Source organism: Schistocerca serialis, chromosome 1 (genome assembly GCF_023864345.2).
Source record: "Schistocerca serialis cubense isolate TAMUIC-IGC-003099 chromosome 1, iqSchSeri2.2, whole genome shotgun sequence".
In the NCBI taxonomy this organism is placed as follows: Eukaryota; Metazoa; Arthropoda; class Insecta; order Orthoptera; family Acrididae; genus Schistocerca; species Schistocerca serialis.
In genome coordinates, this window is record NC_064638.1 from 499,469,931 (window position 1) to 499,497,662 (window position 27,732).

General features: G+C 43.7%; 1 protein-coding gene across 1 annotated transcript in view; it reads left to right on the forward strand.

Annotated features, from left to right (window-relative positions):
* The window catches only part of LOC126484831 (dynein axonemal intermediate chain 3-like), a 167,717-nt gene that overhangs the window by 106,691 nt on the left and 33,294 nt on the right, over positions 1–27,732 (forward strand). The window contains exons 3-4 of the mRNA XM_050108462.1: positions 6,292–6,510; positions 22,844–22,990. Of these exons, the coding sequence (XP_049964419.1) occupies positions 6,292–6,510; positions 22,844–22,990 (366 nt within the window). The remainder of the gene's footprint in view (positions 1–6,291; positions 6,511–22,843; positions 22,991–27,732) is intronic.

Here is a 27,732-nt window from a genome sequence, read left to right on the forward strand (position 1 = left end):
TCGAGTACTGCCAAGTACGATAATAAGGAAACGTTTTGTGCTGTGCATTACGTGCACACTGACTTCGCGACAATACGGGACAACAGATTTACCGGTGCATTTAACTTGGACAACACTAGCTGGTCAGCTGGTACAGCTAGCCTGTAATGACGTGGCCAGCTGCAGTTCACACGTAAAAACAGCCGAGCAGAGGAGCAATACAGATTCGAATGTCATTTAATTTTTAAGCAGAATGAAATGATACACTGCAAATCTCCCACAATACGCTCCTTAGACGACTAGACGAAAACCGCAACACGTTATCGTTTTTAGCTAACTTACTATTGTAATTAAAAACAAGAATGATGAAAATTCCCTCGTGATGACTGGTTGTTGTGTGATGTCCTTAGGTTAGTTAGGTTTAAGTAGTTCTAAGTTCTAGGGGACTGATGACCATAGATGTTAAGTCCCATAGTGCTCAGAGCCATTTGAACCATTTTTGATGAAAATTCCTGGCTTATCTACAGGCTAATTTTTCTGAAGCTGTGCGTAAAGTAAGAGAGTATTGAAGGATTGCACTGTATAGTTAAATATTGAAGCCACTGAAGGTATTACTTACAATCGGTCGTCTGGTAATCTTTTAGATACTTCCTTATCAGAATCCGAGAAATACATTTCATTCTGGAAGTGTCACCTGCTACGTTGATAACGAGACTATTAACAACAGAATCCACGAAGCCAACCAGGCACAGCATTTTCTCTTCTTTTATGACGAGCTGTTCTGTATCCCACCATCGTTCGGCAGTGACGTGTGAAAAGCTGCGTGCATTAGTTGCAGTAGGTCTGGCAGCTTAACAGTCTTGTTACCTCTCGTGCCAAATCCCGCAGCTTGGCTCCACATCAGTTCTGTTGGGTTCACATTGTAATGGTACAGTAGTAAATGTAAGAATGCAGAATTGGTATGGTATGATGTACTCAATGCTGTGAAAATGATTGTTTTTCATGTTTCTACGATACTTATCTACCTCTGTGGTATAAAACGATGGACATAGTCCAAATAAAGAGGATTCGGTTTTTCATTTTTGCTTTAAAAAATTAAATTGTTATGTTTTCTTAATTTAAACAACTTTTATGAGCCGTCTCTCATAAAGCATCGAGACTTTGAAATGGAAACAGGAATTTTGTGTCCCATATGTAGCTGGAAACAAGAAGACGTGCATTAGTCATAAAAATGATATTGAGTTTTGTAATTACGAGATTTAGGAAATTCTGATTGAACGAGAAATAAATAATACTAGGGAAATTTGAAACAACGCACAAATAACCGCACCGAGTTCACATTCAATTACGTTACGATAGGCGCTATATGTTCAATGGGCATTTGTTTCTCAACTGCAATATATAAAACACTGGGAAAACTTCAAAGCCGATTATCTCCGTAAATTTATGAAAAACATTAAGAACGCCCTATTTCTCAGCACTTTTTAGCAGTGTTCCAGGCGCCTGTTTCATTACGGAACAAAAAGCAGCCTGTCATTTTCCTACTGCGCATTAACAGCGCGACAATCAGAGCACAACGCTACAGAGGCCACACTGTACACGATTTTTGAAATAAAAATTACGTGGCTAAAGCGTGATTAAGAAAAACGTTGATGGTTGTTAATAAATTTGAATATCTTAAAGTTTCATTTAACGTAACTTAGTAATAAGATGTCTAATACATAAGTAGGACCTACTTCGAAGAGCGCAACATGGCCAGTTTACATGTGCTACGGCTTCTGACCAATCATAGCGTTTGTGCTTATTTACATCAGGTTTATTCTTATGAACGATCATAGCCACGGAACAATAGGCAAAATAACAAGCAGATAGGACTGTTGTACCGCCTTCTGCGCATGCGCGAGTTATTGCTACCTAGTGTGCATGCGCGGATTGGCGGCAGTTTAGAACTGCTCTCTATTCTGGCGCGCGGATAATGTCTGCCAATTTTCGTAGTTCACCTGTTCTACCGTTAGATGGCTATCGCGCTTAGACCAGTAGCGTTTGCGATGGATCGTCGTTTAATACCCCCCCTTAAGTAAGTTTGAACGTGGTGTTATAATCGGCGCACAAGCAATCACAGCATCTTCGAGGCAGCCTGAAGTGGAGATTTTCCCGTACGACCATTTCACGAATGTACCGGGAATATCCGGTAGACATCAAATCTCCGATGTCACTGAGACTGGAAAAAGATCCTGCAAGAACGGGACCAACGATGACTAAAGAGAATCGCTTAACATGATGGAAGTGCAACCCTTCCGCAAATTGCTGCAGATTTCAATGCTGGGCAATCAACAAGTGTCAGCTTGCGAACCATTCAACGAAACATCATCGATATGGACTTTCAGAGGTTTATGCCTCGCCGGGGCCCATCGACACCAACATTGGACTACTGAGACTGGAAACATGTTGCCTGGTCGGACGAGTCTCGTTTCAGATTGTATTGAGCGGATGGAATTGTACAGTTTTGGAGACAACCTCATAAATCCGTGGACCCTGAATGTCAGCAGGGGCTATTAAAGCTGGTGGAGGTTCTATAATGGTGTGGGGCGCGTGCAGTTGAGGTGATGTGGGACCCCTGATACGTCTAGATACGTCTCCGACAGGTGAAACGTACGTAAGCATCCTGCCTGATCACCTGCATCCATTCATGTCCATTGTGCATTCCGATGGACTTGGGCAATTGCGGCAGGACAATGCGACACCCACCACGTCCAGAATTGCTACAGAATAGCTTCAGAAACACTCTTCTGAGCTTAAACATTACCGCTGCCCACCAAACTCCCCAGACATGAACATTGATGAGCATATCTGGGATGCCTTGCAACGTGTTCTACAGAAGAGATCTCCACCCTCTAGTACTCTTACGGATTTATGCACAGCCCGGCAGGATTCATGGTGTCAATTCCCTCCAGCACTACTTTAGACATTAATCGAGTCCATGCCATGTCGTGTTGCGGCAGTTTTGCGTGGCGGAGGGACACTACACAATATTAGACAGGTGTACCACTTTCCTTGACTCTTCAGTGTATAATAGGCGTGCTGCATTTTTCAACAGCAGCTGTTATTTTCAGTTGTTTGACATTACTATTTTCATTTATTCTGTTGTCGTGGTGACTGAGGAGGATGAATGCAGATAACTGAAAATTGTTCGACATTATCATTTTCATTTATTCTGTTACCAGAATGAATGAGAGGGTGAATGCAGAAAACTGAAAACATCACATAGCTTATACTGTTCTGAACTAGATACCGTTTAACTAACTATTTAGCAACAAAGTGTTTAGTTTAATTCATTCTCTGGTGTAACAAATTAATATATCTGGGTGTTTATTTTGGAAAAAGGTTTTTGGAAATTTGTGGTAAATTCATTTGGGACCAAATTGCTGACTCGAACCTCCGACGGGGGGAGGAGCCGCGCGAACCGTGACAAGGCGCCTAAGACCGTGCGGCTACCCCGCCCGGAAGGCTGATGTTTCTTTTACTAGGAAATTATAAGATATAGATTTTAGGTAATTTTGAATCCCTCCAAAATTATTCCAGGTATAAAATTAAAACATGCTGGAGTTAAATATTGTTATTTTGAAAGGCTACATAAAATTTCATTGTGATTGGTGTACGGAAAATAACTTTATTAATTTACGGATTGGTGTGTGATAAACAAAGTTTGCGGTCTTGTTGCTTGTCACATTGCTCCAATGGAACACGAGTGTCGCACGGATAAGCAACAGGTCATAGCGCATATCGTATTGCTACAGAGGGAACCGTGCCTTTGCCTTATGCATGACGTTTATGACATGATTCTCCACATGACAAAACGAATATGTTACTATTTGAAAGTCCCTGAGCAGGTCCGCAACTGAAGGTATGAATAAGCCATCATTAATTAAACAAATGATACATGTAGATTGTTGGTGTTGTGGTCGTCAGCTCTTCCTGTCTGTAGCTTCTTGAATCAGACTGCAGCCACATGTAACAGACACCAAGTTAAAAGGCAGATGCCTAACAATATGGTCTTTACGAGGCCTTATCAACTAATACACTCTTAAGAAGAAGAAGAAGAAGAAAAAAAAAACGTGCCACTCCGCACGGTTTGAGGCGCTCGAGTCCTCCCTCGGCACGCGTGTGTGTGTTGTTCTTAGCGTAAGTTAGCTGAAGTAGTGTATAAGTCTAGGGACCGATGGCCTCAGCAGTTTGGTCCCTTAGGAATTCACACACATTTGAACATTTTTTTGAAAAGAAAGTTCCTCCAAGAGGGAATTATCCAAATGGGACGGGGATCAGTAGACGTGATGTACATATAAAGACAAACAAATGATTACAATTCCACAAAAACTAAAAAAATTATTCAAGAGAAAGAGCTTCACAAACTGAGCAAGACAATAACGTGTTAGTCTACCTCTGGCGGTTATGCAAGCAGTTATTCCGCTTGGGATTGACTGAATGAGTTATTGGATGTCATCCTGAGGGATATCGTGCCAAATTCTGCCCAATTGCGGCGTCAGATCGTCAAAATCCTGAGCTGGTTGAAGGGCCTCGCCCATAATGCTGCAAACGCTCTCAATTTGGAAGGGATTAGTCAAACTTGCTGGCCAAGATAGGGTTTGGCAAGCACGAAGACAAGCAGTAGAAACTCTGGTCATGTGCGACCAGTCGCCATCCAGCTGAAATGTAAGTCTAGGACAACTTCCCATGGCGGACAACAAAAAGGGGCGTAGAATATCGTCTACTTACCGCTGTGCTGCAAGACTGTCGCAGATAACAACCAAAGGAATCCGGCTATGAAAAGAAATGGCACCCCAGACTGTGACTCCTGGTTGCTGGGCCGTATGGCTGGCGACAGTTAGGTTGGTGTCCCACCTCTGTCCAGGACATCTCCAGACGTGTCTTCGGTCTGGAATCTCATTGATTGGAGTAGAATTGTGTTCAGTGATGAGTCCCGCTTCTAACCGAGGCCCGATGACCAGCAATGACGTGTATCCCCAGACAGCAGAGGGATACCAGCAAGACTGTCGCCTGCAGTACGTACCAAGGACCAGGAGTGAAGCAAAATTTGATAGCCCAAAGACACAAATTTTATGTGACTGTTTTGTGCAGAATGAGCTGGGGAATTGTTGTGGAGTAAGGAAACCCTGTTGGACAAGTTTCTGTGACGCTTTGTCTTGACAAAAAAATGGTTCAAATGGCTCTAAGCACCATGGGGCTTAACATCTGAGGTCATCAGCCCCCTAGACGTAGAACTCCTTAAACCTAACTAACCTAAGGACATCACACACATCCATGCCCGAGGCAGCATTCTAACCTGCAACCGTAGCAGCCTTGTGGTTCCGGACTGAAGCGCCTAGAACCGCTCGGCCACACCGGCCGGCGTCTAGACAGACTCCAGTATTTTCATCCGTAGATTTGGGTAGTACGCTCCTGTGATGGTTTACCCCTTACAGCCATAATCTCTGAGCATGTACCACGACAGTCCCAAAGGACGTTCAGCATCATGTTGCCCGAAAACAGTCAGGTCTCCGTCTTTTTCGGCGATGGCGAAACCACAAGTGTACACTATTAGCTTAATACATACATCACTGACACATAATACCTAAGCTGCTTAGGAAGACATGCCTGGATGGCCTGATACAGCTTAAAAAATTCCTCTGCTGCCTTCGTTCGATGGGCTTTTTGAATGGTTGTGAACAGTCCTGAAACCAACGGGTGGTGACTTTTGTCATATTCAAAATGTAGTGCAAGATGTAGAACACTGACCCATGACTGATTTTCACTTTTCTCCGCTATCGCCTCTACTGTGCGACACCGCTCTACGAGGACCAGGGCCTCTACTTCTTCAGGTAATTCACAGAGAACCAGTCTGCCACTTCGTCCAAACTTGTTCGACCACACTGGCAATGTCTGCGCCACCTAACGACTTTGTCGTACGATGTTGCATTATTGCAGAACAGTTCGACCAACTCGTGTGGATTGGATCAGTGTTGTTCCCCTTCAAATGCAGAAAACGACTTCGATGCTCCGCTTGACCAATGAGCTGTGATATTTTGTTTAGGCCGCTTTAACGCCGTGCTAGGGTACTGAATGTGTACCTGGACTGCATTTATCAGCAAACGAACAAAAATTTAACTACCTAACTTTATTTTTTCTAAGTGATAAAAATTTGACAGCTCATCACATGCTGGTGTTCTTATGCTCTAAGAGTGACAGTAAAATAATGTTCTTAATGCTGCCGTATTGCGTCGGCTGCAGTTGTGATGCGCTCTTGTGTGACGTCAGATTGTGGTGTGGGACTTGGCGGGTCGGCTGGAGCGCGTGGAGCAGCGCGAGCAGCTGACGGAGAAACAGCAGGCGCACCGCACCGCCATGATGGCGCACCTGGCTTTCATGCGGCCGCTCGCGCCGGCGCACATCGTGACGCCCGCCTTCGTCTCCTCCATTGAGTTCTCCCAGGATTCCAGCATCACTCATATCCAGTGGATCTGCCCGCGCTGGACGGTACGTTCATTTTAATCACTCTGTCACAGAACCTCCGTCTGTCCTGAATGTACCTGGAAACCAAAGAGCCTACCAAGCCTTGTTTCCTTGAGAAATGTGGAAACGAAGTAGGAAAGGAAAGAAAATGATCGTAAAGAATAAGTGCGAATGAACTCGGAACAAATCACTTATACCAAAATTTTGAAAACCATTTTACTTCAGAAGTCACATAAATTGGTAGACTAATTGTGTGGCAGTTGAAAGGACTAGGACTTGACTGTCTTCATATTTGATTTGTCTGACATTGTCAGAAAAGGAAAAATCGAGGTACAAATTTCTTAAAATTAAAAAAAAGTAGTTGTCCAGATCGCATACAGTATGAAAACCAAATGAGGTGGTGCAGTGGTTAGCACACTGGAATCGCGTTCGGGAGGACGACGGTTCAAACCCGCGTCCATTCATCCCGATTTAGGTTTTCTGTGATTTCCCTAAATCACTTTAGGCAAATGCCGGGATGGTTCCTCTGAAAGGGCACAGCCGACATCCTTCCCTAATCCGATGCCGCCTTCCGCAAATCGACCAACCAAACAACTACAGTATAAAACATTAAAATGTGGTGACCGGTTTCAGGTGACTAAGCAATCATCTTCAGATCTGAGAATAAGCAAAGAACAGGAAATTGCCGTAAGTTAACTTTTATCAACAAAACCTCGAACTTACGAAGGTGTATGGTGTATTGAAAACCATGCATCGACTATGTAGCTGGGAGCTATTTAAGGGAAGAGAAGAGACCACCAGAGATTTTCAACTAGTTGGTTTTACTTTGCTGGTTTATCCAGTTTTTATTCTTTATAACTGTAAGTGTTACTCATTCAGACATACTATGTTTTAAACATTACCTCTTGATGAAATTGTGCTAGTTTATTTGTAGTCCATGCCTATCCGACGGTCATTTCCGTTCTCTTAAATAGCTCCCAGCTATGTACACGATACAGAGTTTGCTATGAGCTACACACATCAAAAAAAGTTTTGCATCACCCCGGTTCCCGGAACTCCTGAAGATAGACGTTGACTGTTCAGAGATGTCATTAAACCCTCCAAAAGATGTAAACACCCATGCATGAGCAGCGCCTATTAGACGGAGGAGTTACGACAGTCGATCAGTTCCACTCATTCCACCAGGAAGCAGGTACATGCCATGTGTTGTCTGCAGTTCAACCATGCCTAGAAGGTCAACACCGCGGTTAGATCGCGTCCGCATTGTTATTTTGTGCCAGGAAGGGCTCTCAGCAAGGGAAGTGTACAGGCGTCTCAGAATGAACCAAAGAGATATTGTTCGGGCATGGAGGAGATACAGAGAGACAGGAACTGTCGATGACATGCCTCGCTCAGGCCGATTAACAGTTATAAGTCCAGTGAATGACCGCTACCTACGGATTGTGGCTCGGAGGAACCCAGACATCAACGCCACCATGTTGAATAACGCTTTTCGTGCAGCCACAGGATGTTGTATTACGACTCAAACTGTGTGCTATAGGCTGCATGATGTGCAACTTTACTCCCGATGGGGAGGTCCACCTTCGCAACCACGATACCATGCAGCGCGGTACAGATGGGCCCAACAACATGCCGAATGAACCGCTCAGGATTGGCATCACCTTTTCTGCACCGCTGAGTGTCGCGTGTGCCTGCAACCAGACAATCATCGGAGACGTGTTGGGAGGCAAACCGGTCCGGCTAAACGCCCTAGACACACTGTCCAGCGAGTGCAGCAAGTTGGAGGTTCCCCGCTGTTTTGGGGTGGCATTATGTGGAGCCGACGTACGCCGCTGGTGGTCATGGAAGACACCGTAATCGTTGTACGATACGTGAATGCCATCCTCCGACCGATAGTGCAACCATATCGGCAGCATATTGGCGAGGCATTCGTCTTCGTGGACAACAATTCGCGCCCCCATAGTGCACATGTTGTGAATGACTTCCTTCAGGATAACGACATCGCTCGACTAGAGTGGCCAGCGTGTTCTCCAGACATGAACCCTATTGAACATGCTTGGGATGGATTGAAAAAGGGTTGTTTATGGATGACGTGACCCACCAACCACTCTGAGGGATCTACACTAAATCGCCGTTGAGGAGTGTGATAATCTGGACCAACAGTGTCTTGCTGTACTTGTGTACAGTATGCGACGACAAATACAGGCATGCATCAATGCAAGAGAACTTGATACTGGGTATTAGAGGTACCGGTGCGTACAGGAATCTGGATCACCACCTCTGAAGGTCTCGCTGTATGGTGGTACAAAATGCAATGTGTGGTTTTCATGAGCCATAAAAAGGGCGGAAATGATGTTTATGTTGATCTCTATTCCAATTTACTGTACTGATTCCGGAACTCTCGGAACCGAGGTGATGCAAAACTTTTTTTGGTGTGTGTATATGCTGTCATACATTTTCCCATGAGCGGTACGTTATTATTTTTATTTATTTCCCCTCTTTCAGACTTCTTTAAGTCATAGATGTAGTTCGTAACATGTAACTTAAGGCAATTTTCTGGTCTTTGCTTTTCTCAGGTCTGAAGATTGTTGCTTAGTCACCTGAAACTACTCGTCGCATTTTAATATTTTGTGCTGTAAACGATCTCGACAGTCATAAAAAATTATTTTTTTTAATTTTAAGAAATGTTTATATTTGACAGGTTATTCGTGGATGGCACCCATGATTTAATTAATTTTGGCTATAAAGTTTATAACAGTCAATGTTTACACAAACTTTATTTATTAGGTGTACCGTTTCCGACTGTTCAGTCATTATTAACAGCCGTATTAAATTAAAAACAGTGCACACAAACACATATGTCGTATATAAACAAATTAAATAAACAACTAATTACACTACCTAGCTTTAAAAGTCTGACCTTAATGTTTCTTGGTCGCTGACTGTGTCAAAGTACGGCAACGGTGGACATATCCTTGAGGTACTTGCGGAAAGTGGAGTAATCAATGATATTTCTTATATAACTATATAGCTTTTTCGAAGTTATTGTAATTTGATTGGAGTAATCAATGATATTTCTTATATAACTATATAGCTTTTTCGAAGTTACTGTAATTTGATTTACCCCAAGATATTTAAGTCTCATCTTTATCAATGATAATGATGGAAACAGGAGAAATGAATTAAAATTTGTGCCGACGCCGGTACTTCTTGCTTACTTGGCAGAAATGCTAACCATTATACCACCGCAGCACTGTGGTGAACCTTGCTGCACGAACTACTTAAGTCGAGTGCCCTCCCCACCACATACTTCAATTCATATCTTCAGCTTATTTTCCCCCTTATACTGTACTATTGCCAGTGCTCTCCAGCACTGGAATAGCACCCCAGTGTTGGACGTAATGGGGAAGTCCTGTACCATGAGTGATCTTACAGATTTTACAATTAAATTTACCCCGAGACATTTAAGTCTCATGTGTAAGGGGGAAAATAAGTTGAAGATATAAATTGCAGTTTGTCGTGGGGAGAGCACTCGACTTAAGTCGTTCGTGCAACAATGTTGACAAAAGTTGCGGTGGTGTAAAGGTTAGCATTTTTGCCTCGTAAGCGAAGAAAATCCGGGTTCGAGTTCCGGCAGCGGCACAAATTTTAATTCATTTCTTCTGCTTCCAACTTAACAGTTTGGTTTGTATACGTGATTTATAAGTAAACTGAAGTAAATTAATTATGAGGTATCAACAGCCATAAAAAAGTTTCGAAAATTATTAAATAGTTAAGCTGTGTCGCCACATATATGTAGGTCTACAGCCAATGACGAGTAAGCAGATGACGTAATCTCGTAGACGATCAGGATGCAAATAAAGAAGTTACCGATGCACTCTGCTGGCTGGGCTGCCGAGTGAACTGCGCGGTGGAAGTGCCCATATCATCACAGAACGTAACTGACCTAAGCTGTAAACTGTGAGAAATTAAAAAATGCAAGATAATAGTTCTGATTTCTTCCAGTAGTATGTTATTTGTGATGGCGCTTAAGTCACCCAACCACCCCTCTGACATCAGAATCTACGCGTGCTAAGTTAAAATAACAGGGAAATTCGAAAATGCAAGAAGCACAATTATGCTTTAGGTCACACTGAAAAATAGTGGAGATTTCGAAAATGCCCTAAACTTAAAATGGCCAATGGGCTCACATTTTGGGCTCACATTTACCTCCGACAGCACAATGTTATTTCAGTTGTACAGATAGATAATTAAAATAACTTAAGCACCGTTGTTCTCTGGGAGAATTTGTTCTATGGAACATTCAGGTACAACGTTTTTGGAATTGGCTGTCAAGAAATTAATGCTCGGGAGATGTGGCAGTTGTCAAACAATCTGGCCATGTTCATATCTGAGGCTCAGTTTCACCAAAAATGTATTAATCTTATATGCATCCACCATGGGTCCACCACATTGGAGAAGGAAACATGCTAATACCAATTTACAAGTCGCTTTGTGACCATCAAAAAACATGGCAAATACATCCAATAAAGAGATGACATATGAATGGTGTCTGAGTGGTTTTATTTGCATTTTAAAGTGCAACACTTGGTGATGATTAAGTTCGACATATAGGCTGCCCTTCCTACAAAAATGGATAATTCCCATTAATGTGATGCAGTCTCACTACTCTCAGTTATGGTTCTTCAGACACTGATACTTAAATAGCACAAGAGAACATTTTATATAGCTCCTGAATTGTTTTAATTCACTAAGGGGAAAAAATCGCAACAACTACAAATAATTACTTAGAGTAATGAAATTTCGGGAATACATATGTCTACATAACATAATTGTGTCATTAACATTACAAGCTCGCTGGTTAAGGTAAGCGTGAGATAAGTCATTGCAAATGTGAAATGCTGGTACATTAATAACTGGTAAAACCGCCAGGATGTTGAATGCAAGGATGCAAACGTGCACGCAAAGTGTTGCACATGTGCTGGATGTCAGTTTGTGGGATGCAGTTCCATGCCTGTTTCAATTGGTCGGCTGTTTGTTGATGACACTGGACTTGTCGTCAGATGATGTCCCATATGTGCTCGATTGGAGACAGATCCGGTGATCGAGCAGGCCAAGGCAATATGTTTACACTCTGTAGAGCATGCTGGGTTACAACAACGGTATGTGGGCGAGCGCTGTCCTGTTGGAAAACAGCCCGTGGAATGCTGTTCATGAATGGCAGCACAACAGGTCGACTGATCAACAAGCTTGCAGTCAGGGTGCGTGCTCCTGCTACCATATAGAATCGCACCCCAGATCATAACTCTGCGCGTACATCCAGTGTGTCTAGGCTGTAGATGGATTTGCCGGCCGGTGTGGCCGAGAGGTTCTAGGCGCTTCAGTCTGGAACCGCGCGACCGCTACGATCGCAGGTTCGAATCCTGCCTCGGTCATGGATGTGTGTGATGTCCTTAGGTTAGTTAGGTTTAAGTAGTTCTAAGTTCTAGTGGACTGATGACCTCAGATGTTAAGTCCCATAGTGCTTAGAGCCATTTGAACCATTTTGTAGATGGGTTTGTTGCAGGCCCTCACTGGCACCGGGGCAGAAGTAGCTTTCATTAGAAAATACAACAGATCTCCACTCCGCCCTCCAATGAGCTCCCACTTGACACCACCGAAATCGTAAATGTCAGTGGTTTGGGCTCAGTGCAATGCACGCTACACGGCTGCCCTTGAAGTAACGGACTTGTAACAGTTCGCTGTGTCACTGTGGTGTTCAAATAGCTACTGCAGATACAGTACGATACGCCGGAGCCACACACGATAGTTTTTCCTTTCTGTAACACCACGTGGCCGTCCATAGCCCACTCTTCTTGCGGCCGTACTCACACTTACCTTCTGTGACCGTGAAGCAGCTTAATGAAGGCAAGTAGTGGCCTATTTCTGAACTTTCATTACAAGCAAAAGTGATGCTGCGTGAAATATTGATTGGATTAGTTCCAAAAATGTTCAGTTTAATTACTTCCACGTAAAGCATTGTACAGGGTATTATAGCAGTTGCTCGCATCTGGTACCTAACTAAATACAAGAAGGTGTAAGATTCGCCTTAATTTTGGATTGTTATTGTGCCTTAAACATACAGAAGTTTACATAGTCCACAGTGATTAAAGTTACATGAAACACGTGCTATCTTTAACACACCCATACAAAGACAAGCTCTCCATTGTACATTGGAAAATCATGTAAGGCATACATCCTGTTTTGACGACTGGAATACCGAACTTCGGAAAAGTTTGCAATGAAAAACGGGACTCGCTGTCATTTTGGGTTTGGTGTACGTTACATAATATGTTGCTGCGTATGAAATTTAGCTAACATGTCGAATATTTCTTTAGGTGTGGGTGGAGGTCTCTCTATGTCACCGATCTCCAGAAAATTGATCTGAGGTAGCACATTAATTTAGGATCACCCCGCGCCAGCGATAAAACCAGAGCGAAATATCCAGACAGAATGAAACAACAGTCATGGCTCCATGTGTTACATTTGTAGAAGACGAAAATGATAATGTGGGAAAGTTACATCTGATGGTCCTGGGAAGAACGTTGCTTAAAGAATGTAACAATTCTTAATATTTCATCTATTGGCAGAAACAAGCACAAAATTGAAACCAAAACAGCGCAGTCAGCAAACAAGTTAAGGTTGCTTGATGTCTTCTGGCAGAAAGGTATGGACGCTTACATCCATAATTTTCTCACAAAGAGATGGGGCGTTATTCAAGATATTGATACTGGCTTAACCTTCGAAGAGATCCTTGCAGAAGTCTGTATTTTTAGTCACCGACGTGAGAAGATTCCTAAAGAAAATAGTTGAAGATGGAGAGGTGAAATTCCTGCCTACACCTAAATGCATCGTGACATTTAAATCTCAGCAACTTTCTCTGTATGTATATTTGTACACTGTGGGATGCCCAGCTGCACCGTACATCCAGTAAGTTTTGCGATGTCATAATTATCTAGATGTTTTAATTTAAGTACACGGTGTCGTAGAAGCGCTCGTTGTACCAAATACACGGGAGTCCATGAGCCTTCACATTGCTTAAACAGCGGAGAGCTCACGTGGAATACACGATCGCCTGTTTCGAACATGAAGGTCGTTATTTGCGAAACTGGGTTTGTCATCCCATCAAATTCAATCCAAAGGCTACGCAGGGCTTAGACACGACAGAGAGAGTGGAAAAGGAGGCGTCGCCGTTTTACTTAGGGGTACAGTTCAGTTTAGAAAGACTGACATCAAACTTAGGTCGACAGATTGCATGCAGGGGGCGCTGTAATTTACTCTTTTAATGGCGCATTTACCATTGTCACCATTTACAAACCACCTAAGTGTAAATTACAAAACTTTGTTCTGGGTCAGATTATTGGCGAGCTTCAAACGCCACTTCTCCTTCTATCTACAATTACGTTTACGTCTTCATGATTATTGTGCAATTCCCAATAAAGTGCCAGGCAGAAGGTTCATCGAACCACCTTAAAGCTACTTCTCTACCGTTCCACTCTCGAATAACGCGCGGGAAAAACGAAAACTTAGATTTTTCCGCGTGAGCTCTGATTTATTTTATTTTATTATCATGATTATTTCCCCCTATGTAGATTGGCGTCAACAAAATATTTTCACACTCTGAGGAGAAAGGTGGTGATTGAAATTTTATGAGAGGGTCTTGCCTCAGCGAAAAACGCCTTTATTTTAACGACTGTCGCTCCAATTCGTGTATCATATGCGTAGCATGCTCTCACCTATTTCGCTACAATAGAAAACGATCTGCTCTTCTTTGAAATTTTTCGATGTTCTCCATCAATCCTATCTGATGCGGATCTCATACCGGACAGCAATACGCCATATGAGGGCGGACAAAGGTAGAGCAAACAGTCTCTTTAGTAGACCAGTTACATTTTCTAAGCATTTTATGACCGGAAATCACAAATTAGTCACACAACTGAGGCTTTACTGATAGGCACGCAATTTAATTAGATGTCGCTTGTGACGAACAGTGTCAAAGCCTTTGAAATCTAAAAGTATGGGATCAATTTGACGTCCCCTGTTGATAGCAGTCATTACTTCGAGAGAATAAAGGGTTAGTTGTGTTTCACAAGAACGTATTTTCTGAATCCATATTGGCTGTTTGTCAATAAATCGTTTCCTTAGAGGTAATTCATAAAAGACAACTTCCACCATAAAGACATACACTGCCTTGCAAAAAAGTGGAGCATCCAGAAGGGGAGGAGGGAACGAAATAACGAAATTAAACTTCACGTGTTGACAGCGTATCTGACGTTATTTCAGTGATTACACAATCGGTTCAAGTTTATAACGAACTTGGCAGTATGAGTCAGCTTCTCAGTATGACGTTGTCCCTCTCTTGGCCAGGATGCCCTGATTGGGTTGGAAAGGTCGTCATAAAGCTCTTGGATCCTCTGCTGTGGCAAGCCGACCTACAACTTCTGTAAATGGTGTCTCATACCCTGGATGCTGGCAGTGGGACGGAGTTGATGTCCAAGCTGGCCTCACGTACGTTCTGTCATAAGGATCACATAACATCTGCCGCTCTTCATACCCCTTGTATAGCCTACTACGAATAGTAAAACACACGAACAGTAATAAGGCACTCTAGAGGTTATTCTGTCTCCCGCACTGATGACCTCAGATGTGAAGTCCCATAGTGCTTACAAGGGAACCTCCCCATCGCACCCCCCTCAGATTTAGTTATCAATTGACACAGTGGATAGGCCTTGAAAAACTAAACACAGATCAATCGAGAAAACCGGAAGAAGTTGTGTGGAACTATGAAAAAATAAGCAAAATATACAAACTGAGTAGTCCATGTGCAAGATAGGCAACATCAAGGACAAGATAAGCCGAGGAGCGCCGTGGTCCCGTGGTTAGAGCGAGCAACGGCAGAACGAGAGGTCCTTGGTTCGAGTCCTCCCTCGAGTGAACATTTTACTTTCTTTATTTTCGCAAAGTTACGATCTGTCCGTTCATTCATTGACGTCTCTGTTCACTGTAATAAGTTTAGTGCCAGTGTTTTGCGACCGCACCGCAAAACCGTGCGATTAGTAGACGAAAGGACGTGCCTCTCCAATAGGAACCGAAAACATTTGATCGCAAGGTCATAGGTCAACCGATTCCTCCACAGGAAAACACGTCTGATATATTCTTTACGACACTGGTGACGGCATGTGCGTCACATGACAGGAATATGTTATCGACGCACCTAACTTGTACACTTGGCGAACGGGTAAAAGGATTCTTCTACCTTGCCCGATTTAGGTTTTCTTGTGGATGTGATAATCACTCCCAAAAAAGTGATGAAAACATAAGAGTTTGTCACATGAACTGCAACAAATGAATGCAACAGTTTCACAGTCGCACAGTTTTCCCTGTGCTCGGTCAAAACGTATGTTTTTAACGTTTTCAAATGTTTCCGTGCGTAGACCGTCAAATCCTGCATATGTCCAAGCAAATCTGAACATGTCCTGGAATTCTGGAGAGCGAAGTTGATTATGTGTGAGTGCCTGAACTTTGATAATTATCTGAAAATAAAAAATTAAACTTTTTACCCGAGGGAAAATTTGAACCAAGGACCTCTCGTTCCGCAGCTGCTCACGCTAACCACGGGACCACGGCGCTCGTTAGCTGACACTATCCTTGATGTTGCCTATCTTGCGCATGGACTACTCAGTTCGTATATTTTGCTTATTTTTTTCATAGTTCCACACAACTACTTCCAGTTTTCTCGACTGATCTGTGTTCAGTTTTTCAAGGCCTATCCCTGTGCCAACTTATAACTAAATCTGAGAGGGGTGCGATGGGAAGGTTCCCTTGTTAGACCCATTTGAACCATTTTTTTGTCTCCCGCAGACAATTGCAACTCTAATCATTTACATGCCCGCCGACGGCATCTACATATACGAAAGTACGTTGACATCTGAACATGTCTTCTGGGTGCTTCACTTCTTTTGTCAGGCGGTATATACGGCTGTCAGGAACTTACTATTTATACCCCAACCGTCTTATTTTCATTATTGATTGATTTTTACAATATAAAAGTAGTTTTATCTTCTCTGTACCCATCAATATCAGCGTCACCAAAATTTCATTTCTCTTCATCTCTCTCTTCCCCCCCTCCCCCCCGCCGCCCCCCGCCACACACCCATCTACCCACACACCACACAAACATACTCAAGGGTAAATGGCAAAATGGCAAATTTGAAATGAATAGCCCCCAAAATCTATATCACTCGTTCACACAAATGAAAACTGTGAATTTCTCTTTCGTTTGTAAGATTCTTCAGACTTATTAGTTAAAAATTTTTCGCAACATAGAAGTGGAGGAGAATGATTGAATGAAATGTGGAATTTACGTACATAATTACTGACAATTTCATTAAAATGTTGTATGCTGCCTCAGCTTTTAAACTGACTACCATTCCTTTTACTAGTTGTAATGTCATTGACAATCTTGGTCAGATTCTTTATCTGTCAACTTTCCATGGTCGTATTCTGTAATAAAATCATTTGGAACGGATAATTCAGCTTCCTCATGAGATTGGACCCAAGTGGGGAAAATGGAATACTTTTTTAAGGAAAAGCCATTTCTTTACGGCATAACCAGTTATGTACATCAGTACAGGCAGAAACTTACTAGTATCTTGATATTTCAAAATGCTCCCTTAACACCACAGAGTATTGGCCAACGTTCACATATTTATTAAATGTGCCAGGCGAGTCACCTTGAAGATAGCTGTGTGGTTAATAGCTCAAATACTGGAAGATGAAATATTGCTGCTCCGAATGCACCGTCCGAAAAAAGATGGACGCTTTTATTTACTGGAAAACTTTAAGAAACATTCCAGAAAGTATTCAGTTGTAACTTGCTAAGACCCTCATCTACACTTGATTTAGCAAAATCTAACGAACAAAAGAGAAAATTCCAGCTTTAATTTCATTGGTAATGGGTGACATAGATTTTGGGACATATTCATTTCAGATTTTGCCATATACTCCTAAATCTCTCTGTGTGTACATGTATGTGTATGCCTGTGTGTGTATTTGTGTGTGTGTGAGTGTATTTTGAAATTTTGTGCCAATATCCGGTTCGAAGTACAGTATTTGACAAACATATGTTGAAGTGAAGTATGCAACATACATGAAGTATGGAAGAGGTACTGCGTGGCAGAGACAACAAATTTAGGTGCATCATTCTCCAGCAGCCGCATGGAAGAAGATCAGACGACCAGTCCAGCTGGTCACGCCTTTTCAGATATACTAATATACTAACGAAGGATGTTGTGGAATGAGAAGAGTCACTCACACCATCTGTTTATATTTTTTAGTAAAGAGTAGACTGTCCTGGCCTTTGGAGCAAGTGTGTGTGTGTGTGTGTGTGTATGTGTGTGTGTGTGTATGTGTGTGTGTGTGTGTGTGTGTGTGTGTGTGTGTGTGTGCGTGTTTGAGGGGGGGAGGGGGAGAGGGTAGTGTCACTGTGCATAACACATATTACACAGTCAGTTTCAGCAGTTTCAGTATTACGTTTTGGAAGATAGATGTAGCTTTTAGCAACCTCGGTGGGGCAAGCTACTGTGTAAGATATTTCCAAAGGCTTGAAAGTGAAAAAAATTAAGATTCTAAAATATGGTGCTGCTTAATTTCTTGAATAAAAATACCGCCTGAGGACCCTGCTACCTTGTTATGGTACATTGTTAAGTGATATTTGTGAATTCCAGAGAACTTTGAGGGACTTATTGCAAAGAACCAATTTTCAATCCTACCAAGGTAATGAAAAATAATCCGATCAAGAATGTCAGTGGCGCTGCAACAAGTGAAAAAGTAGTAGGCACGCACAAAACTGAAGGCAACATAGAATATTTTAATGCAATTTTAGTAAATAAATATATAGTGTCATTTTTAATCACTTACTCTCACTTTATGAAAAATTTGTACCTGTAAAGTTTGATTAATCACACAAATATCTTGCAGGAGATTGATAATACTCATGAGTACATATCCAGAATATAAGCAAAGCTGTCGTCTGCATGTGTACTGTGCTATTGTGGTACATAATAAGTACAAAGTACAGCAAGTATTCTACGCATTGTCATAAAAAATGTAACAGGCTTTTCGTAAAAAGATCATAGAGACAAATAAACCATGGCACATAGGTACAGAAAGAGTATAGATGTTTTGAAAGTTTATTTTATTCAAAAAATCATGATAATCTGAGTATTAAAACATGAGGTAAAATGTAAAAATTTTTAAGGATGTAGGAATAATCGACCCAGTAACCTTGGGTTACCTGTGGCACAAGCATTATCTTTCAAGTTATCTCAGCATCGAGTTAACTGCGTTACTAGCAAGTAGTTCTGCACACTTTAATTTTGTGTACGTTATTTTTATGGTGTGTGAACCTTACCTAAAAATGTGTTATGTCTTCTTTTTCTTTATTCAATTTATACTGAAAAATAAAAATGTGTGAATAAAATTGTAGTGCTATAAGCTTTTGTATTTATCGCACAGCCAATGCAAAAACGCTCGGTGCACTTTCGCACACTAATGGGGCAAATGGCATTTAGGAAGGTAACGTGGCGTCTTCTGGAGCATGCGCTGAGGCGGTGGAGGGGGGAGGGGTAGAAAGCAGGGGACAGGGGGATTGAAAAGGGTAGCGAAGTCGCCTTGCGCGTCGTGACTGCAGTAATCATTGGCCAGTGTAGTTGCAGCTAGGGTAAAATGAAACAGCTGAAAGACTGACTCCGTCCAAACGAGACACCATTGTTGCATTTGCAGCCAGGTGGTACAAGGCGAGTAGCCTTACATGCTGCGGAACGTGACAGAACGGCTTCCGGTAGTAACTCATGGAAACTCGTATTTACATCATGACACCTCAGCAACAACAACAAATAGGGGAAAATGACTCTGAGAGTACCCATCCCATTCGTGAGCGCACAAAAATATGATCCGGTGACCCACGTGCACAGAACAGTGAAGGACTAGCATACACAAATACTTCACGTACTGTCACCCCGTGCCATGAACAGTGGTCCGTAGTTACACGTAGTACACCAGGTATGATCCACATAAACAGAAACATTTCACGACAATAATATAATAGTAATAAAATAACTATATTGTCTTCCTGCTAACAAATGTACACAAATCAGAAGTACCAACTTGGCCTACGTCATGAACGGATCGAAATAGACGACACCAAGAACAAAAAATACTGATCATTTTCTTCATCTGATTGCACTGATCTCATCTCCCCGGGCGTCCACAGAAATTTGTTGAAGAAGGTGCAAGGTTCTAAAACTGGAATTTTTATAAAACTCTTTCGGTGAATTTGAAAACGTATTTTTACTACTTACTATTATTTACAAGGATTGAAAATACAATGAACTTCAGGATACATAGCCTTATTTCTCGGCGTCTATTACCATGTTAATCACACACACACACACACACACACACACACACACACACACACACACACACACATACACACAAATATACACCTGCTGGAGAAGACAGGACAGTTTACCCTTCACCTGAAAATTGCATCTTAAATAGAATAATTCACTCTTATCACTGCCGAATGTCTTCCACACCCTGGTATCTGCGGATGATCAGTTTGACCACTCATCAGACTTTCGCCCCATCCGGGTGCTGAAGATTGATCTACCTTATTTTGTTCTCTCTACCATGTCGTACGTCTTCCACCACTGCTCTCATCCACAAGCGTCGGTGTTTTGTGGGATTCTGAGCCGGCCGCTGTGGCCGAGCGGTTCTAGGCGCTTCAGTCCGGAACCGCGCTGCTGGTACGGTCGTAGGTTCGAATCCTGCCTCGGGCATGGATGTGTGTGATGTCCTTAGGTTAGTTATGTTTAAGTAGTTCTAAGTCTAGGGGCTGATGACCTCAGATCTTATGTCCCATAGTGCTTAGAGTCATTTGAACTATTTTTGTGATTCTGAACTAGAACACCTGCTCCAGTTCTAGGCCTTCTTCTTGATGGATATACACTAAGTGATCAAAAGTATCCGGACACCTGGCTGAAATTGACTTACAAGTTCGTGGCGCCCTCCTTCGGTAATGCTGGAATTCAATATGGGATTGGCCCACCCTTAGCCTTGATGACAGTTTCCACTGTTCAATCGTCCAATGTGTACGCTTTTTACATCAAGCGAGGCGTCATTTGGCATTTACCGGCGTGATTTGTGGCTTATGAGGAGCCGCTCGAACATGAAATCCAAGTTTTCTCACCTCCCGCCTGTCATAGTACTTGCAGTGGATTCTGACGCAGTTTTTGAATTCCTGTGTCATGGTCTGGATAGATGTTTGTCTATTAGACATTACGACCCTCTTCAACTGTCGGCGGTCTCAGTGAACAGACGAGGTCGACATGTACGCTTTTGTGCTGCACGTGTCCCTTCACGTTTCCACTTCATTATTACATCGGAAACCGTGGACCAAGGGATGTTTAGGATTGTGGAAATCTCGCATATAGACGTTGACACAAGTGACACCCAATCACCTGACAACGTTCGAAGTCCGTGAGTTCCGCGGAGGGCCCCATTCTGCTCTCACGATGTCTAGTGACTACTGAGGTCGCTGATATGGAGTAGGTGGCAGCACGATACACTTAATATGAAAAACGTGTTTTTGGGGGCGTCCGGATACTTTTGATCACATAGTGTACTTCGCGGAAGTATCGCAGACTACATCTCACACAAATAGTTTACAATAAGGGTACATGCTTGGTTTGACCACATTAAGAATACGCACACCGTACGATAACTCGTTAATGACCAGATGCAACTATACTGATCGGATTATTCAACAATATTTACATCCAATCAGCTCAAGTGACCTCTCACGATCACGTCGTATCAGTTACGTCGTTGAGGGATAACAGTGAAATGTTAATTCTTGGTTAGTTAGTACTACATGTTCGATAGCTCATTTGAACGATTCTTTTATCTAGATGATGTGGAACGAGTTATTTTACAGGATATGTGTACATGATTAGTTTTTTCGTTAATGAACACATTGTTTGTTTAGTCCTGTTCATGCAACTACATTTAAAAACAATGTATTTTTTTCAATAGCTACAAGTGTTTAAGTAGAAATTCGTCAGTGTAATACAAGGAGATGTCAAGGAGAAATGATTTTAAGTTAGATTTAAAACCAACTGAAACGATTAAGGCGACCACTCGCGTAAAGCGGAAAAGTCAGGTTCGAGTCGCGGTTCGGCACAAATTTTCATTGTCTTCATTCGATTGTATAGCTAGAAGTGGTTCATATTCGCAACTGCCAGTACATTTCATGTGATCGGTATGGCCTAGGCTTTATGGTGTAGGTAACGCCTAAACACAGCTGTGTATCTTTGAGCGAGGTGCCATCGCAGCACAAAGTTGTTACAAGAAGTTTGTTCTGGATCACGTCTATCTGTTTGGAAATGCGGTAAATTCCGATTTCCTGTTTGCGGACGACGATTTCCCCCCCCCCTCCCCCCTGCCCATCCCCTTGCCAAACACACACAGGACCGCTGCAGTGCCGGACATACTGAAAAGTGAAGATATTAAACGTGTAGCATGACTAATGTATTCCGCGGACCTAAACCTCGTAGCGTGTGCCTTAGATGCTCTTGGCAGACGTGTTTTTCAACGAACATGCTCTGTCAGAGCCCTGCAAGAACTGAAAACCCCTTTGAAAGAGGAATGGGAAAATATCCCCCAAAGACTAAAAAAGAAAAAAAAAATTCAAATGGCTTTGAGCACTATGGGACTTAACTCCTGAGGTCATCAGTACCCTAGAACTTAGAACTACTTAAACCTAATTAACCTGAGAGTATCACACACATCCATGCTCGAGGCAGGGTTCGAACCTGCGACCGTAGCGATCACGCGGTTCCAGACTGAAGCGTATGGAACCGTTCGGCCACACCGGCCGGCCCCAAGGACTCCTCAATACTTTGGTAGCCGGCACGAATAAAGGTACAAAACGTGCATTAGTGTCCAAGGAGGGCGTATTCATTACTGAGAATCCGACGTCGACTCCTATGTTTGGAGTTTGACACGAACGTCATTTATGCCTGTTATCTTGCTTTCCCATGTTGTGAAATCTGTAGGCTTTTTCGTAATAAATACACCACTCCACCTCTATTACGCACGTACTGTGTTTCACGTCGTTCATAATTGCCTGTGATTATTCCTGTCCGACAACATCTCTGTTCCTTAGCAGTCGTCAAGCATTGTGCAGTCCCCGTACGTAGAAGATGCTACAGTAGTGCCAGCGCTACCATTTAAAGCTCGCGTCGTACCGCAGGTGTCGAACCGCGGCAAGCTGGCGTCTGCGGCTGAGGACGCTTCGCCGTCGCTGGCGCTGCTGACGGGTTGCGAGGACGGCACGGTGGCGCTGTGGGACCTGGAGGCCCGCCAGCCGACCGTCGAGACGGCGCTGGTGCAGCCCAAGGCGCGCGGCGGCCGCAAGGCGCGCATGCGCCCTGCCGCGCTGGACGCGGGCGCCCCGCGCTACCGGCCGCTGCACCTGGTGCTCAGGCCGCAGTTCAGCGTCATCAACCAGGCGCCGGACGACGCCAGCCCGACGCCCGTCTCCTGCATAGCGTTCGACCCGCCGTTCGTCAGGTTACTCCCACTGCACACAACTACCTGGAAATAGTGTCGAAGCCCGCCAATGAAAATACACTGTAATTATACTGCTGGTCTTTAAAACAGCAATACCAGGATGAACAGCAGATAATAAAATTTTATGTAGATGTAGGCTCTCCCAGCGTCTACTGTTTGGGAAAAGCTCTCGGGCTTCCAGTCGGGTGACAGTGTTAAAATACCGAGACGTTTCGACGATAGTCATAACCATCTGGCGAAGTGTCGAGATATGCAGATACTGTAATATGTGTACTAGCAGAGTGCCCCTCTCCACCTGGCTACGGGCAGTCGTGTACTGTTGGGCTGGCTGCCCGGGAGAGTGGTGACGCTGCGGTAGTACGGGTAGCGGGTGTGCCATTCGCATCTCCGTATGGCCATTCAGACATCTTGCCAGTTGAACGGTGCCGACCGCGCTCTCGTCACACTGCCGCTGACGCCATATTCCATGCCGCACTTACACTACTGCCCATTAAAATTGCTACACCACGAAGGCGACGTACTACAGACGCGAAATTTAGCCGACACGAAGAAGATGCTGGGATATGAAAATGATTAGCTTTTCAGAGCATTCACACAAGGCTGGGGCCGGTGGCGACACCTACAACGTGCTCACATGAGGAAAGTTTCCAACCGATTTCTCATGCACAAGCAGCAGCTGACCGGCGTTGCCTGGTGAAACGTTGTTGTGATGCCTCGTGTAAGGAGGAGAAATGCGTACCATCACGTTTCCGACTTTGGTAAAGGTCGGATTGTAGCCTATCGCGATTGCGGTTTACCGTATCGCGACATTGCTGCTCGCGTTGGTCGCAATCCAATGACTGTTAGCAGAATATGGAATCGGTGTGTTCAGGAGGGTGATATGGAACGCCGTGCTGGATCCCAACGGCCTCGTATCACTAGCAGTCGAGATGACAGGTATCTTATCCGCATGGCTGTAACGGATCGTGAAGCCACGTCTCGATCCCTGAGTCAACAGATGGGGACGTTTGCAAGACAACAACCATCTGCACGAACAGTTCGACGTTTGCAGCAGCATGGACTATCAGCTCGGAGACCATGGCTGCAGTTACCCTTGACGCTGCATCACAGACAGGAGCGCCTGCGATGGTGTACTCAACGACGAATCTGGGTGCACGAATGGCAAAACGTCATTTTTTTCGGATGAATCCAGGTTCTATTTACAGCATCATGATGGTCGCACCCGTGTTTGGCGACATCGCGGTTAACGCACATTGGAGGCGTGTATTCGTCATCGCCATACTGGCGCATCACCCGGCGTGATGGTATGGGGTGCCATTGGTTACACGTCTCGGTCACCTCTTGTTCGTATTGACGGCACTTTGAACAGTGGACGTTACACTTCAGATGTGTTACGACCCGTGGCTCTACCCTTCATTCGATCCCTGTGAAACCCTAAATTTCAGCAGGATAATGCACGACCGCATGTTGCAGGTCCTGTACGGGCCTTTCTGGATACAGAAAATGTTCGACTGCTGCCCTAGACAGCACATTCTCCAGATCTCTCACCAACTGAAAACGTCTGGTCAATGGTGGCAGAGCAACTGGCTCGTCACAATACGCCAGTCACTACTCTTGATGAACTGTGGTATCGTGTTGAAGCTACTTGGGCAGCTGTACCTGTACACGCCATCCAAGCTCTGTTTGACTCAATGCCCAGGAGTATCAAGGCCGTTATTACGGCCGGAGGCGGTTGCTCTGGGTACTGATTTCTCAGGATCTATGGACCCAAATTGCGTGAAAATGGAATCACATGTCAGTTCTAGTATAATATATTTGTACAATGAATACCGTTTATCATCTGCATTCCTTTTTGGTGTAGCAATTTTAATGGCCAGTAGTGTATATTCCAAAGGATTCCTTCATGACGCTGTCCCATTAGTCACTTGTTAGGCGAAGCGCCAAGGTGTGGTCTTCTCTGATGCTATGCTCTGACATCGCTGTTTTCTCTGTCTATCCCAGCCGAACATGCCTGACGTGCGTCTGGCAGCGTTTCGAAATACAGCGCTTTTGTACTTCGCACCACTCTTAGCCAAACTTGCGAGACAACTTAAAAAATGTGACGTAGAAACCGTCTTCCGACCACCGCTGAAGACGAAAGAGTGACTTGGTTCGGCGAAAAATCAAATAAAAACATACTTACCTGGAACATACAGCACCGCCTTCGAATGTGGCCAACAGTACATCGGGTGAACGCAACACAGTATTTCGAAAAGCTGCGAGGAGGAACTCAGGCATGTGCTACTGTGACATACAGAGAAATCACCGATGACAGAGCGTATCATCATGGAAGACCACATCATTGACTTTCACAAAACGAAAATCCTTTTACGAGCAACCGGCTATGGGACAGCGTCATAGCGGATGGGGGGTTGGAGTGTTGTTTGGGTGAAGAGTCCAAACAGCGAGGTCATCGGTCCCATCGGATTATGGAAGGAAGTCTGCCGCGCCCTTTCAAAGGAACCATCCCGGCATTTTCGTGGAGCGATTTAGGGAAATCACGCAAAACCTAAATCAGGATGGCCGGACGCAGGATTGAACCGTCGTCCTCCCGAATGCGAGTCCAGTGTGCTACCCACTGCGCCACCTCGCTCAGTATCATAAGGGAATCCAGTGGAATAAAGATTCACGAGAGGCTGGCCAACGGAGACGAAGGGTACCAGCTAAGTGCGGCATGAAACCCGCATCTGCGGCAGTACGACGAGAGCGCCGCCAGCACCCTGGTCAGAATGCCCACACAGAGATGCGAACGGCGCGCCCGCTACCCCACCGCTGCGGCCTTATTCTCCGGCCGCTCGCCGGCCAGGCAGTACACGCCCGCCCCTATCCAGGTGGAGGGGTGCACTCTGCTACTATAAATAAAGGGTGCCGCAGTTAAAAGTAGCCCATCTCCCTTCTGAATGCGAATGCAGTGTTTCAGATTTTTATATACGGTAAACAGCTACAACAATGGACAGTTTTGTGCAACAATCGATCGTTAGCATTCTTCTGTCAGCATTTCAGTTTGTTCAGCAGTAAAGTTAGACCTTTCTTTTAGTGGTCCGCAACATGATTTTATCGATTCAAGAAAGAATTGAAATTGTGGAAGAATATGTGAAATCAAGTTCGATTAAGGAAACTCACGAAATTTTCGGGGTCAGGTACCCGGATAGGTGACAGCCAGCAAAGAGAGCAATACGAAGTATATATAAAAATTGGCTCACCTAAGAATTTGTGCAAAATGTGAAACGACAAAGAATTCCTTCAGTTCGCACCCCAGAAGTTATTGCAGACATTCGCCAAAGAATTATTCCGAGCCCAAAGAAGCCTGCACGTAAAAAAAATGAAATGTCGTGTGGCTAGGGCCTCCCGTCGGGTAGACCGGTCGCCCAGTGCAAGTCTTCTGAGTTGACGCCACTGCGGCGGCGCGGTTCTTTCCGTCCCTTTACGACGTACCTGCACCTACCGGTGAACATTGCACCTACCTGTGAACATTGTCTCAGCATATCATCAGTAGGGAAGCCGAGCGAAACCTACTGTACTTCGACGTGAACCAGGCTGCAATTGAAGTCACTAATCTACGTTTCGGGAGAAAGTTTTCACACAAATGGAAAGGTTGGAAATATTGTCCTCAATATATTCTAATACTTAGTTGAACTAGTATCACTGCCAAGCCCGTGCTAGTCTTAACACAGTCACTCACAATCTTTTTGACTCACGTTAGCAAGTTTATGGTGTTGCATTTCCCGAAAACGTAATAGATACAAAAATACTGATTGTTTTTTATTGAGAATGCTCGCCAAATATTAAGTCTGTCGGTACCAAATGCAGTCACAGTTTTTAGCCACGGACCTGTTCAATACGCCACGCGGAATTTATGTCTTTTCTCGTCACAAAACTCACTTAAAAATTCCGAAATTTCTACACGCCCATCGGAATAAGTATGCCGTCACTTTACCAGACTTTTGATGTATGAAACACTGCTGGATCGGGCAACTTATCGTTTCCATCGGAACTACTACTACACACTTCCGAACAGTTTCATGGCTAGGCTCCGACTCTTCTCTAGAATACTCTAAGTCTTCTCTACCAGCAGAGAAAGGCGCGCGCGAAGAATATTGCTTTACCATCGGTCAGTTTACTCAACAGCCAATAGCAAAACAACGTTCTCCCGCGTCAATCCGCGCTTTTCATCAATAACCAATCGCAAAATAGTAAACCTAACGACTGCAATTTTTACTGACGTAATTAATATGCTGAAGTTTTGCTTATGCATAAAGTTATTTACTATTGTTATTTATACCTGAATTAACTTTCCCTTTACCATAAACTTACTTTACAAAACTATTCTACAAAAATCCCCTTTGTCCATAACCATACTTGGTCGAAATGTCCCCACACTAAATCCTACTACATAACTCGTTAAACAGTTATCTTCATATTAACCTTAAACCACACCCACGCATCATTCATACTGCTAAAACCCATTTATAACATTTTACATACACAAAAATACATAATAATACTTTATGAAAATACTAGAACAGTTTA